The 15,726-nt window shown below is 40.1% G+C and overlaps 1 protein-coding gene across 1 annotated transcript; it reads left to right on the top strand.

Moving 5' to 3' along the window:
* Positions 1-554: 554 nt before the first annotated feature.
* On the top strand, positions 555-12,315 carry htra3b (HtrA serine peptidase 3b). Its single transcript, XM_066681113.1, has 9 exons — positions 555-1,260; positions 5,682-5,781; positions 8,028-8,250; positions 8,455-8,649; positions 9,135-9,167; positions 9,808-9,922; positions 10,022-10,079; positions 10,235-10,330; positions 11,375-12,315. The coding sequence occupies exons 1-9, from the start codon at positions 837-839 to the stop codon at positions 11,541-11,543; spliced, it is 1,413 nt and encodes a 470-aa protein (XP_066537210.1). The 5' UTR covers positions 555-836; the 3' UTR covers positions 11,544-12,315.
* The last annotated feature ends 3,411 nt before the right edge of the window (positions 12,316-15,726 follow it).

Raw genomic sequence — 15,726 nt, forward strand, 5'->3', positions numbered from 1 at the left:
GCCTTCCTGGAGAGGTGTTCCGGGCATGTCCAACGGGGAAGAGGCCCCGGGGCAGACCAAGAACACGCTGGAGAGACTATATGTCTCGACTGGCCTGGGAACGCCTCGGTATACCCCCGAGGAGCTGGCGTCGGTGGCTGGGGAGAGGGAGGTCTGGGTTTCTTTGCTCCGACTGCTTCCCCCGCGACCCGGACCCGGATAAGCGGTGGATAATGGATGGATGGATGGACCTTCCACCATACACTTCAAGCCACGGCTGTTTAAATTCAGCAATTTTAGGACAATTTCTGGTAAAAAAAAAAAATAAATAAAAATAAATCTTTTTTTGTGTTAAATGTGTTAACAATGTTTAAAAAACAAATAAACAAAAAAAAAAAAACATTGTTTTCACTTGAGTGGGTATTTAATAAACATTTGCATGGGTCTAAATCACACTAAACTGCCAAGCTCCTGGGTTTATCTTTATTTAATCTGAGAATAGGCTGGGGTCTGTATCTCCGCCTCCATTAGAAAAAAAACCTGAGGCACTGATGCTCATTCCAGAGCGCCCTCCGGCCGCGAAACACACCAACCTTCTCCTTCAGCACGAGATAAAGGCTGCACTTTTGTTTTACAGAACTTTAATGGATATTGTGTAATATTGAACGGGCTCTCTGATCATGAAGCTGTCTGTCCACCCGTGTTAAACTCACTCAGAGAATGCCAAGGATTTTTGAAGAACTGTCTGGTGAACGTGCTCAGGACTCTGTGCGACTCCAAATGCTGGTGAATTAATTCAGGAAACTATTCAGCTTCTCGTCTGTGTGTCACTGTTCTCCGTCTACACACTCACCACCATGCATTTTCTCGCGCTGCCGGTTCTCCTGCTGCTCCGTATTCAGACCTCGCGGGTGCTCGCGGAGCCGAAGCCGCGCTGCCCCGCGCGCTGTGACGTGAACGCGTGCCCGAGCCCGAGCTGCGCGGCCGGTTATGTGGCGGACCGCTGCGGCTGTTGTCTGGTGTGTGCGCCCGCGGAGGGCGAGTCGTGTGGCCGCAAAGAGCCGCTGCTGCCGTGCGGAGACGGGCTGCAGTGCAGACAGCCCGCCGCCAAGCGCCTCGCCAGCGGCGTGTGCGAGTGTAAATACCCCGGAGAGGTGTGCGGCAGCGATGGACTCACCTACAGCAGCGTGTGTCAACTAAAAGCCGCCAGCAGGAGGGCGCTGCAGCTCGGTCTGCCCGGAATTAACAACGAGCACAAAGGACCCTGCCACAACAGCCAGGGTAAGAGGACCGTCACGAGAAGTTTTCAAAGTCCAAAGATATATCCCACTGTAAAACTATTGAATAATATACTAACGCGCCTCTGGTCACTAAAAATACAATAGTCACTACTTTCTCTCTAGCTCTATGTCAGCACACCATTAGAGCTCATATAGAGGCACTAGAAGAAATCATTATTAGTGCTGTGGTGTTAAAGATGTGAACCGTATGTGTTTATTTCTAAAGCAGAATAAGGTTCCGATCAATTAAACCCAAGCCCGTTCAAACCCAATAATCTGATGTACTGACTGATTTTCACACACCCTTTTTGTCTGTCTGTTGACCTGAGTCTGTATTAATCTCTTTAGATCAAGTCCCACCCTGAGTTTTAGAGTCCAGAACAATTTGGGGGTTTTCCTGCTGCGATACATTTACTAAACCCTGAGACTAACTGAAGAACAAAGACAAAAGTGCAAGACACTAAATTCCTGAATGGGAGTAGAGACCCGTGCACTGGATGGTCAACTTTCAAAGTTACATTCTTTAATGGGCTTGTGACCAGACATTAACTGTAACAATTTAATTATTATTTCACATGGTAATATACACAGATCAGCCATAATATTACTTCTGTCTCCTTGTTTCTAAAATCACTTTCCATTTTCTCAGCTCCACTGACCATATAGGGGAACTTTGGATCACTTGTTCATACTTTGTTTGCCCCCTTTCACCCTATACTTCAATGGTCAGGGCCCCCACAGGAACACCGCAAATCATATAGGGGATGGGTTATTCTATTATTCTCAGTGCTGTATGTCTGTATTTATTTGTTTGTTTTTGTTTTTTGGTTTTGGGGGGTGGGGAGGGAGAGGGTAAGCATGTGTTGCTATGATACAAGTGGATCAGACAGACCATAGACAAAAAATAATGTGACACCTGGATTGGAAATGGAGGCCATTACAGGTCCAAATTAATCACTTTGGCTAGTGTGGGTCTATGGTAACCAGAGTTTGTTTAGATTTCTTTCATATATTTATTTTTTGCAAATGTTGCCTATCTTTGGGGTTTGAGGGATAAGCTGTGTCTCCAGACAGTCTGGTTCTTTAAGGACTTTAGTGGCAGTCAGCATACCAAACATCTGGATGCATGACCTAGATCTTACATCCCCCCTCCACAGGCACTAAAAGACAACTCACAACTTCATATATCAGTATGAATGTACCTCACTGTGCGAATAACCACTAGCTATTTTCCTGTAGCAAGCACATAGTATAACACTTAGAATAGCAGCCTCCAAGGACATTTAGCAGCGTGCAACTATGACATGCATGTGGTGGCTAAGGATTCATTATATGAGGAGGCAGTTAGGGAACAGAGGTACATTGTAGTCTCTAAACCAGACATGACTTCCCCAGGGACCCTGACCCTGGCTCTGATCTCAGAACAGCAAGCCACCAAACCAATGACTTTTAACTGTACTGAGGTCTACTTAAAGACATAGAAACCGGTTCCATAAGAAATAGAATGACTTTATTGCAATTGCGCATAGGTTAGCAGTGTAGGTCACCTCATGCTAGGTATGTGCTATATTGTATTGTTCACAATAATATTGTCACAATTTTTAAAAAAATTAAAATATCATTATCGTGATTTTAATGATATTCAGATTTGTTTTTTTACGTAATTACAGCATAAGTTCTTTACATGAGTCATTTAGCCACAGTGAAATGTGGTGGAAAGTGGTTCGGAGGCAAGAGGAGTCTGCTCAAAAAAGTGGACTGTCTTGTGGAGATAGTTTGGTTATAAAATATGAGATTTACAATAAATAATTAATGAATATATTAATTCATTAATTCATTATCTGTAACCGCTTACCCAGTACAGGGTCGGGGTGCGTCCAGAGCCTATCCAGAATCATTGGGCCCAAGGCGGGACTCACTCATTCTAACACTTACACCTACTGACACTTTTGAGTCTTCAATCCACCCACCAACTTGTGTTTTTGGACCGTGGGAGGAAACTGGAGCACCCGGAGAAAACCCAGGCGGACACAGGGAGTCACCCGGAGCAGGAATTGAACCCACAACCTCCAAGTCCCTGGAGCTGTGTGACTGCGACACCTGCGCCACCGTGCCGCCATTATTAGTATATATTAAATATATTTAGTTTAATATAGTTCATATTATATAACATTGATTTTGTTGCATTAGTCTGTTTTTGAAATGAATACAAGTGTTTTCAGTGTTTTGTGCATATCGACAAGAATATCGTTATCGCCAAAATCCCTGAAATATTGTGATAGTACTTTAGAGCCATTTCGCCCACCCCTACCTCATACCATCAGACAGATACATATATTGCAAGAATTAGGATAGAAGCTTGGCAGGATCAGTGTTATTGACTGATAGGTATGGCACATCCTTCTCATGGGTAATTTACTGAATGATATTCAATATAAAAATCAATGGCTAGCACTCCTGAAATAAACACAGACTAAGAAACACTGTTGCCTTTTGACAGTGTCATGGTGATAGTCCAAAGGATAAAGTCATTATGTACCATCAACCTATACCATTTTAAAGCTGATGATTAGGGCATATATATCTGGTTAGGGCTGTTGCAATAACCGCAATATTAAACACGCTATTGTCCAGCCAGCTGACAAGAAACGGCAAGCAGCTGTCACCACTGTGATGTGTACAATGTTTCCCTTTTTTGGTCGGTCTTTCTTGTTTTACACTTTAAGCTGTGTAATGAATGTTAAATACATTTGTTAAAAAATCTGTACTAGAAAGGTCGCAATGATATGGGGAAATGCAAATTTAATATGTAATATCGCACATCACAGTGTTAAGCCCCATTAAAACGCTGCTCGGGAAATTCTTTCACTGCAACAGCCCTATATCTGGTCTCATATTTGTGTCTTAAGGCAGGAATGCTCACCTAAGATTAGCCCTCCCTCTGTGTAAGATGATTTTGCTAGGATTTGAGAGAAAAAAAATAAACTTTTAATCATATCAGTCCAAGACTTTTCGGTGGTGGGGGAAGTGGACAACAGCCAAAGTAAACATCAGCAAAGGGCCTTCAGACTTCCCACTTCCTGCATTTAGGCAAGTGTGTACATTTTTAAATCAGATGTTAATCAGGCTTAATTTACTGTACAACTAAAAGGGTTTTAACTTCTAGAGTGAATTATTGACATTAAAGGACCAAACATCCCAATGCCAAGCATCGAACCACCATGGTGGTCAAGTGTATATCATCAGATAAACCACCAGTTTCTGGTGGAGAATTTGAGTGAAAAATTTGTGCAGTTTGTGGAATATTTAGATTTCCATAAATGGCTAGAGTTTGGCTGAGTGTGCAAAGTCATTTCTTTGGGTCATTTTTTCCTTTTTCAGTCTGTAATACAGTGACCTCAAAGAGGATACACATTGCAGTTGGAATGGAAGCCTGACCAAGTTGGCAGTGTCTCAGAGATTTTAACTCTGAGGTTCCCTTGAGCTGTGTCTGAGTGATGCACATTCACTGGAATGTGACCTTAATGCAGAGTGCTTTATTCAACTAATTATTAGTAAGTGACTGTTATATACAGCACTGTTAGGATACTTTTTAATGCACAACACAACCTTTATAGTTTGTCGAAGTGTTCCATTCCTTCTGTTGTTTTTCTACAACAGAAAATATTTAGTGACTAAAACGCTCTTGTGCACCAGCCAGTTCATACAGCATGTGTGTTGGAAATACAGTTTATACAGGTGAACTCTACAGTGATGGCAAACTTTATTGTTAATTTGAACTGACAAATTATACTGACAGATTTATTACTTTGAAACGCAAACTAGGTTTCCAGGTTATTCGGATACTGTCAGGTTAAGAGACAGACAGACAGAGAGAGAGAGAGAGAGAGAGAGAGAGAGAGAGAGAGAGAGAGAGAGAGAGAGAGAGAGAGAGAGAGATTAAGAGAAAGACATGATGGCTGTGTCTGCCACAGCACTCACAGGAAACAGTGGTCAGTTTTGGGGGGAAAACACCCAGTTTGTGCAGAAAATAACATGGCCTAATTACTGTACCTTCACACACCCAATGCACAGATGTGTATACACACACACACTCACGCACACACACACACACCAGAGACAGGCAATGAAACCATTTGCTGCTTTTAGTTGCAATTACAGAGGAGCAGTTCCTGTGTTTGCCACAGCTTTGCCCTCCAGCTGCACAGTGAAAGACCCCCTCACCCTATAAATACTGCGTGTTTTACTGTTAATGACTGCTTTTTCTGAATATAATCAAACGTAGCTTAGTGCCTATTTAAACTGCAGGAGAAATTTTTGAGAATTACCCTCAAAGCTGTGTTATAACAAATAGGACTAAGGAAGCAGCTTGCTTTATAAGCTACGGCTTACTAACATGAAATATTCTTCCTGCTAGTATAGGTCTGACCCACCCCAACAGTCCAAGGTACAAATTCAACTTCATTGCTGATGTGGTGGAGAAGATTGCACCAGCTGTTGTCCATGTTGAGCTCTTCCTCAGGTAAGTTCTACATCAAATCCATTAAAAAAATCTCCAGTGAGGTTGAAATGAACAAATGTTGATCAAAATGCATTTCTTTTGACCTGGTTTAACCTTTTGACCTCCAAGAACTTACATTTACGTTTCAGCATAGCTTCTCGAGATGAGGGTTGGTACATGAGCTTTGCCTGACATAAACAAGGACTACTGACGTGCAGACTGACCAATTAAATGTTTACAGAGGTTAGCGACCAATAACAGTAGCTCTACAGTCAGACCGTCCAATCAGAAGATTTTAGGCTACTTCACCACTCACCATTCTCACTCAATTGAACCAAATGGAGTAGGGGAGGGCGGGACTAGTTTGTGAACAAAACGCTTCTCAAAATTCTATGTAAACTCTAGAAAAACAAAATCCCGGACGTTTGTGAAATTCCGCCCGGACATTTTTTTAAGTCAAAAAAAGAGGACATGTCCGGGTAAAAGAGAACATCTGGTCACTCTATGATATAGTGTAAGATTAAATTGACTTCGTAAACACTATCTGACTTTGATAGTTTTGGTGAAGTTATTCAGTATGTTTTAATAATCCTTATCCTTAAGTTCCAGGTTTGTTTGATGAGATGACACAACTATAAATATTGGTTTTAAAATTTTGCACTAAAAATTAATAATGTTTTTATTTAATGGCAATTTTTACTGGAATTTGAAAGGCAGGTTTTGAATTTTGCAAAGCACAAGATTTTATGACACATTCTGCAATAGTCAAATTTAGAAAAAAAAAAACTGTGTGCTTGAAGACCTAGAAAAATCCTAGCATGTCACAGTGGCAGCACAGATAGTATCACTGCCACCCAGCTACAGAGCCCAACTACAGGTTCAGTTGTCACCTTGAGTCTCTGGCTATTAAAATTTGATGTGTTTTCCTTGTACCAGCATGGATTTCCTCTGGGTACGTATTTGTTGAGTGTAAGATGCTCTTCAGTGGACTGGCACCCTGTCATGTCTTGCCTTCATTGATTGTTTATGGAAAATGAGTGAAACAGAAAATTAAACAAAAAATAAGCTGATTATGTAAGTGTCCTCAAATATATGAAAAGGTCGGACTGGTTTACCACAGTGTTGTTGACAGAGAGAACAGTTGCTGGTGGATGTGTTTTTTCATCAGTAGTTGGAAGTGAGGTTAAGCTGTGCCAAGGCTTGCTGAGGTGTTTAAACACAGCTGCTGTGTGTCATTTGGTCAGGGATATCCACAGCTGTTCTGCTGGTTTGTGGATGTCTGACTGGAGATTATATATAAACACAGAGGAGCTAAAAGGCAGACAGGTTAAATTCACCAACACAACTTGATCCAAATGCTGAGTCAATGAAATTAATCACTACATGGAATCATGGCCAAGTGTGGTCAAAGGTTTCAAAGGTGTTGATCAAATCAGTCTCGAGGCAGACTACATGACAGAGAATCATATATGTTAATATATAATTACTATATCATTTGTAAACCATTCTATGCTCTATTTTATTTAATATAAATATTTAATCTATTTACATAATGTTTTTTTTGTTATTTGCCTTCTGCCTTCTGAGTTGATTACCACAATAGAAATAAATTAATTTCTTATACATATGTTTTTTATGGGTTGTACAGCTTTCTGTGTTATTTTAGAACAATGTATAGCTCAATTTACCATTCAGTTATGGAAATTTTGAAAACATATATTGACATACTGAATTTATTTAATACATGTATCTGAAAAAAAATGTATATTATTAATAATACTGAAAACCATAATTTAAAATGGGGGGCACAATGATACAGCAGGTAGTGTTGCTGTCATACAGCTCTAGGGTCCTGGGGTTGTGGGTTCAAGTCCCACTCCGGGTGATTGTCTGTGAGGTGTTTAGTGTGTTCTCCCTGTGTCCACAGGGTTTCCTCTGGGTGCTCAGGTTTCCCCCCACAGTCCAAACACATGTTGTTAGGTAGATTGGTGACTCAAAAGTGTCCATAAGTGTGAGTAAGTGTGTGAATGTGTGTCGCCCTGTGAAGGGCTGGCGCCCCCTCCAGGGTGTATTCCTGCCTTGCGCCCAATGATTCCGGGTAGGCTCTGGACCCACCGCGACCCTGAATTGGATAAGAGGTTACAGACAATGAATGAATGAATTAAATTCAAAAAGTATAATTAAAATTAAATTAAACTATGAATGCTTTCAGTGCTAAATTGACACTTTAAATTAACACTAATTCTGTTTTTGACCTTTGACTGTAGCCACCCCCTATTTGGACGGACAGTCCCCTTATCCAGTGGCTCAGGGTTTGTGGTGTCAGAGACTGGGCTAATAGTGACCAATGCCCATGTAGTATCCAGTACCACAGCTGTTTCCGGCCGTCAGCAGCTGAAAGTGCAGATGCATGATGGAAACCTGTATGAGGCGAATATCAAAGACATCGACAAGAAGTCTGACATCGCAACCATCAAAATCAACACTCAGGTGAACATTTAATACAAAAGGTATAAAAGGGTTATTAATGCCATCTTTTTGTGATGTAAGACAATGTAATTGTCACAATTTAATCCAATTTGTAGGAAGAAAGCCTGAATCTAGAGTTAAATTACTCTGTGGCACATTTTATGATATTAAACACATTTATTTGACTAATATTATGCCTATTTTCCCTGTGTGTTCCTTATTCAGAAAAAGCTGCCTGTCTTATTGCTGGGTCACTCCGCTGACTTGCGGCCGGGTGAGTTTGTGGTGGCCATTGGGAGTCCATTTGCACTACAGAACACAGTGACTACTGGCATCGTGAGTACAGCTCAAAGAGATGGAAAAGAGCTGGGCATCCAGGACTCGGACATGGATTACATCCAGACTGATGCAATTATCAATGTGAGACAATTCAACACTGATTGTGGGAGCCATTTGTCATATTGCTCTTTAAATATAACATGTTTTAGCAATGGGCGGCATGCTGGCATAGCAGGTAGTGTCATAATCACACAGCTCCAGTTACCTGGAGGTTGTGGGTTGAAGTCCCACTGCAGGTGACTGTCTGTGAGGAGTTTGGTATGTTCTCCCCTTGTCTGTGTCGGTTTCCTCCCCTGGTCCAAAAACAATTGGATTGGCGACTCAAAAGTGTCCATAGGTGTGAGTGTGTGGGTGAATGTGTGTGTGTGTGTGTGTGTGTCACCCTCCGAAGGATTGGTGCCCCCTACAGGGTGTGTTCCTTCCTTGCACCCAATGATTCCTAGGCTCCAGACCCACCGCGACCCTGAATTAGATAAGTGATTACAGACAGTGAATGAATGAATGTTGTAGCATGTTACCACCAGTCATATTTAAACATTTCATTGTTTGGTTTTCTAATTTTACAGTATGGGAATTCAGGAGGACCCCTTGTTAACCTGGTAAGTATTCACTGCTACATGCTACATTTTGTCTATTGCTTTACATATGTCAATCTACCTACGCTGATCAACCATAACATTACTACTGCCTCCTTGTTCATACACTCACTGTTCATCGCCTCAGCTCCACTGACCATACAAAATTACTTTCTAGTTCTACAATTACAGAGTGTAATCCATCTGTTGCCTTACCTACTTTTATTTGCCACCTTTCATCCCTTTCTTCAATGGTCAGGACCCCCACAGGACCACCACAGAGCAGGTATGATTTTAGTTGTGGATCATACTCAGCCCTGCAGTGCAGATGTGATTGTGGCCTGTTACTGTGTGTTATGCTGGTTCTAGTGGATTAGACACAGCAGCGCTGCTGTTTTTTTTTTTTAACACATCAGTGTCAGTGTTGCACCAAAATAACACATGCTCTCTAGTGGTCCTGTGGGAGTCTTGACCATTGAAGAACAGGGGTCAGAGAAACAGACAAATTACAGTCTGTATTTATACAACTACAAAGTGGACGCATACCATAAGTGGACAGTGAGTGTAGAAACAAGGAGTAGTTATGGCTGATCAGTATGTGTAAAACTGGTATTTCTATGCTATTATTCCAAAATTCATTGGGATATTACTTTGTGTTTTTTAGGATGGAGAGGTGATTGGGATTAACACATTAAAGGTGGCAGCAGGAATATCATTTGCCATTCCATCAGACAGGATAACTCGCTTTCTTAATGACTCAATGGGAAAGCAAATCAAAGGTACAGCGGGGTATTCCTTTCCAGGCAACATTCCATGGTCACTGTGTACACATGTATTCTTGGTCATAACTGAGACAGATTTATTGTGATCTGTTGCAGATATAAGATCAGTGAAGAAACGTTTTATTGGAATTCGTATGCTCACCATTACTGAAGCGTGAGTTGATCACTCTAGTAAAGAGTTTTTTGCTTTTTTTTTTTTACATTACTTACATATGTCACCAGCTCACTATCTTCATAATTCAGATGGTCAATTTTATATGAGATTGTTGTTGCCTCCTTGAACATTGGATGTGTGTGCACCTCTTGTAGCCTTGTGGAAGAGCTGAAGCAGCAGAACTCAGACTTTCCTGATGTCAGCAGTGGGATTTATGTTCATGAAGTGGTTCCTCACTCTCCTGCTGAAAAGTAAGCTGCTAAACCCACACATCCTGCTTTATTCATAAAGTACAGGTGTCTGCTCCTGCAAATCAATGCTCAAGGATACAGCTTTTCATTTTTGAGTCATATCTAACCTGAGCTTAGGTATTTAGGGAATGTTTTACTCCATGGGTTCTAGAAAAGCCTTGGTAACATGAACAGTTGATTTACATAGTTTGGCATGTTCTCCCCATGTCCACCTGGGTTTTCTCCCACGGTCCAAAAACACACATTGGTAGGTGGATTGGCGACTCAAAAAAGTCCATAGGTGTGAGTGTGCGTGTGTCGCCCTGTGAAGGACTGGCACCCCCTCCAGGGTATTTTCCTGCCTTGTGCTCAGTGATTTCTTGTGCCCACTCCAACCCTGAATTGGAGCGGTTACAGACAATGATTGAATTTTATAGTATTTCTCCAATGTCAAAACTACAATTTGAAGTTTGTTGTTCTGCACATTTCCTCAATTGTGTCCAGACAAAATTACTTCAAAGGCAAGCCCTATGATAAATGCATTTTTTATTGATGAATATAAACAGGAACAGAAGTGCACCATGTAGGGCAGTGAGTCTTATTACATTGTGGTCAGTGCAGCGCTCATAGATTGCTGTAGCTTTTAAAGACAGTATATAGTGCTTATATTTTTAGTACCCAAGTCGTAAAGGAAATTTCTTGTCTTGAAATGACTTATATGAGTTTGGCCTAAAAAGGTTTAACCAAAACCTTTCTCATTCAATGTTATTTATAAATGAAGCTGTAGATATATATAATTTGGTCTTTCAAAGATGTGCAGAATTTCCATGTGGTAATACATAATGGGTTGGTTTCGGTTAGTCCCAGACTATAACTTCCTATCAATGGAAAATCACAATTCAAAGCCTAGGAAACCAGCCCAATGTTTGTGGTAGTAATTGTGGTAATTGAGGATGTGATACAGATGTGCAAGATGGAGAGAGGGCTGAGAAACTCAAGGAAGTGTCAAATGTCAATTGAAACTTTGTGGTTGGAATAATGTATGTCCCTAAACTTAAACTCCAGAGGAGGTATTAAGGATGGAGACATCATCGTGAAGCTGAATGGCAAGCCACTAATGAGCACCGGTGACCTGAAGGACGCTCTGACTGAGGACACTGCCTTGCTGCTGGAGGTTCGCCGTGGAAATGATGACCTGCTTTTCAACATTGAGCCTGACGTTATCATGCAGTGACATCATCTTGCTGCTGAACATTCAGTCTGCTGTCAGAATGCTGGGACACCCAGGGGAAGCAGAACGAGATCTGGCAAACAAAGACAATAACAGCCAAAGGGACAGAATTTTGTTTCCATTAGGTCACTTTATAACGCTGTGGACCCTATCAGAAATACTGAAAATTATACTGCTGTCTTTTGTTGCCTGTTTCTTCATAGATCTGTATCCCAGATCTTAAAAGACAGCCATTTCATGTCACAAAGTACTGTACATCTCCTGATGGAGATGACTAGTCTTGTATGGTTCTGTTTAATGGTGAATACATGGTGAAAGTTACATTAATGTATTGCTTTTTAATGACAATGCTGGTAATGATAAAAAAAGCAGCTAGATTTGTGGCAGAAACCATTCCACAGGTCACTGTGAAATAAAGAAAGGGCACATTTTATTCTGTGTGGCATACAATTGCATAAAAATGAACATTAAGGTATGACATCTTGAAAGATATTGGGCCTATATTAGTATGACTGAACCAAAGAGAGCACAAAAGAAAAATGTAGGGAAGAAGTTTGGGAAAATGCATTAGCACACGCTGTTGTAGAAAATGTGACCAATACATTCTATTGCTCTTCACTGTATAGCTGATTGGATGCTTGATATCTACTTTTATGTAAACACATATTTTTGTTTAGAGTCAAAATGTTTACAACTTTGTTGGTTGATTCCAATAAAGGCAGAATTCTCCGATGTGGCACAGTCAGTCCAGTCTAGTTCAGTTCAATTTTTTTTGTATACAGTCGTCTTGTTGTTTTACAATATATATACAATATATTATATGTAAATATATTAGATATTTATATACATCTTTTTAACTGATGTTTCATAGTCTACGAATGTTAATTCTACAGTGTTACTCACAATGTTAGAGTTAATCAATTAAAATACACTTGTTCATCCAACATATCCTTAGGAATGAAAAGTCCTACTAGTGAATTTGTCCCACATTACTGCAATAACAGCTTCTATGTCTCCGAGAAGGCTTTATGCTACACGCTACAAGGGGTTTTCTGAGCAATGCCATAGAGGAACCACTTTTGGTTACTTTTGAGGAACCATGAAAAGAGATGTGTGAATGTGAAGAACCTTTTAATGGTTTAAAATTCCACCACTTTACCCATTTAAACTTTTTAGGAAAATGGTTCTTTATGAACAAAATTTGGTTCTTCTGTGGCATCGCGCAAAGAACATTTTGTAGCACTTTTTTATAAAATGGCATTTAACCACGAGAACATTAGTGAGGTCAAATATGATGATATTCTTCACCTGATTCCAAACTGGTTTGTACTTGTTCACTCTAAAGAACACTGCTCCACAGCCATCACTGTTGGCACACATTCTATCCCTTTAGCCTTTATTTGCTACTGGGCATGTGATACATGGATATACAACCTCTCTATGGAGATTGTGCAAGATGTATGGACAAAATTGAACAGTGATCTGGAAAGGGTGCAGGTTCGATTACCTGAACTCAGTAATCCCACATTAAGCATTTAGTTTTACACCATTCCACTTGGTTCAGATTCCAGAGCCCATGTCGTCAGGGTCCGCAATTTCAAAACCAACTTACAATTTGTGCATTTCCTTGAAATGATGGGGTTTGGATGTCATTCTAAAAGTGGAGTTGTGGTCTGCGGTCATTTCTTTCCAACATTTTAGTCTATAGTGAATGGTATTTTGCATTATATCAATATGTACAGAAATAATATAGAATTTGGAGTGCACTAGATTTAGAAGTCGCATTAGATTTGTTAATTTTTTAGCAGTTATTTTCTTTTGCAATAGGAGATATTTGAGCATAAATGTAGACATCATTAACCCTACACAATATATTATATATATTGTAATTTGTGTAATATATATTATAACTTCCAACTGTACATTCCTACATTAATGATTCTACACTCATTATTAATTTTATCAAGGGCACTTACAATATGCAACTTCACTATTATATAATGTACTGCATTGCTCTGCGTATGTTGTTAGACCCACTTTTCACCTTGTTTTTTTAACGGACTAGACCCACAGTAGCCCAGCACTGCAGTGATTCTGATGTGGTGTTGTTGAGCTGATACAAATGTGCCAGACATGGCAGTGCTGCTGTACGAGGTCAACACTTGGCTCTTATTTTGCTCTCGGGATGAGCTGAAGCATGAAGTCAAAGCTTGCTAAGCTGGAAACCACATGTAGACTGAATGGAAAAAACTGATCTTTCTCACTGTACTGCACTTGAAAGCAGAGGAAGAAGAGTAATGACAGCAGGACAGATGACTGGCTCTTTTTTTTAGGGCTTGCTGAAGTTTCCAGAAATCAGGATGTACAGTGAAAACACAATTAGTGAAGCCATGAGCTGACTGAATGCAACAGCCCTGTTTGGCTTATATCTTGCTGACTACAGGGGAAAGGCATTTGAGAGACGACGCTTGAATCAGTCCTAATTAAATACACATTTCTGACAAGCCAGAAAATGTCAGTGACCTGAAGATGACATTTTTTTAATTTAGTTTTTTATTATACTGGACATGGTATGTTGCTAACACAATGTTCACTGCAAGTTTTATTACTTTTATAGTTACTGACACACTATATGGCCCAAAGTTTGTGGACACATGCTATCCAATCGTCTATTTTTAAATGTAAGAAATTTGAAGTTTGTTAGTCTATAGGACATATTTCCAGTGCTTTGAATTGTGCATGGTGACCTTTGACTCATTTACAACTGCTTGAGGGCAGCCCAATTCTTTTCATGCTTTTCTATAAGGATCATACAAACTGTACAATTGAATGGTTCCAGTCAAGCTCTGTAATCATTCATTGATCCAGAAGTGTCTCTTTTAAAGCCAACTTGACCTTCATTCATAAGAATCAGAGCCTTCCAAACAAGTTTCAAGGGTCCATGTCTTACTGAGGAGGGGTATTCATTCAGTTGAACTCTGGCTGAAACAAAAACACAGACTTGGCAGTGAAGCGCTCTGTTGTCCAGGGCCTTCCCTGGAGCTCTCTCCTGAATGTGTGGAATGCACACACATGCACATATGGACATACGCAGCACAGGAGATGCCACAAGACTATGGAAGACAAAAACCGTGGGTAAATGAATGGAAAAATTAGATGAATAGGAAAGGTATGCAGTCAGTGGAGATGGCACAATCAATGATATGGATCTCTTCCTTCTATTTCTGACAAGAACCTGGAAATCAGGACTTCCCTGCTTTTTTGAAGCATACCTCTTAATTTTAATACTAAAAAAAATCCTGATCAGAATAATATAACATCTGTGCAAAAGAAATAAAATGCACCACTGGACAACGGACCATGAGAGGACTAGATTATTTTACTTACAAATAAGAGGGGCAAAGTGTCAACACAGATATGTAGAAATCACTTTCAGCACTATGGCTAGTTTGATTACAGAACAAGTGTCTGAATACTATAGTGAAATACTAAGTTACCGTTGTCATTATAATTATTTCGTGTAAAATTGTAGGCTTTTTTGTCAGTCCTTTTGGCCATGTCTAAATTTTCCAAACTCATGTCTACAACCATGAACTTTGTTAAAGTACAAATAAGTCCTCAGCCATGCAGTGAACATAGAAAAAAGCTTGCTGTGAATCCTCTGAATATCTATACCAGCTTACAACAACCTTAAAACAGTGCATCCTCATTCTTTCATGTTAACATTAGAAGGATGGTGGCTATCTAGACTGCTTTTTGAATGAGACAACACAGCACAGCCTGTCTGAAGTGATTTTTATTTAACCGTCTCAAAGCATGACTTTTTGGTACCAAAATCAAAAGTACATCATAAGTGGGCTACAGGGAAATAAAAAACATTTGCATCGAGATTAAACCAAAACACAGTTTATACAAAAACAAAACCATGACATCTGCTTTCTGTGAGAATTCAGCACATGAGTCTTGTTTAAAAGCTGGACACTACTTAATGGAAATCCTAGGGTGAGAAGTACACTACATATACTTCTTTAAAAACCACAAAGCTGCTGGCAAGTCTTAGACAGCACAATGACAAAGAAGCAAGGCTTTCTTGTCATGTGAGAAAGTGGAAGATGTTAAAAATACATCATTTGCAGGATAACACCAGGGTACTCTGAACATCAGAACTTAGGAGTTTAAAAACAAG

The sequence above is a fragment of the Hoplias malabaricus genome, chromosome 9, assembly GCF_029633855.1.
Source record: "Hoplias malabaricus isolate fHopMal1 chromosome 9, fHopMal1.hap1, whole genome shotgun sequence".
In the NCBI taxonomy this organism is placed as follows: domain Eukaryota; kingdom Metazoa; phylum Chordata; class Actinopteri; order Characiformes; family Erythrinidae; genus Hoplias; species Hoplias malabaricus.

Excerpts from the sequence above, each read along its gene's own strand:
- htra3b (XM_066681113.1), top strand. The coding sequence starts at position 837 with ATGCATTTTCTCGCGCTGCCGGTTCTCCTGCTGCTCCGTATTCAGACC. Across the intron at positions 1,261-5,681 it reads ACCCTGCCACAACAGCCAGG|GTCTGACCCACCCCAACAGT; the intron begins GTAAGAGGACCG and ends CTGCTAGTATAG. Across the intron at positions 9,168-9,807 it reads GAGGACCCCTTGTTAACCTG|GATGGAGAGGTGATTGGGAT; the intron begins GTAAGTATTCAC and ends TGTGTTTTTTAG.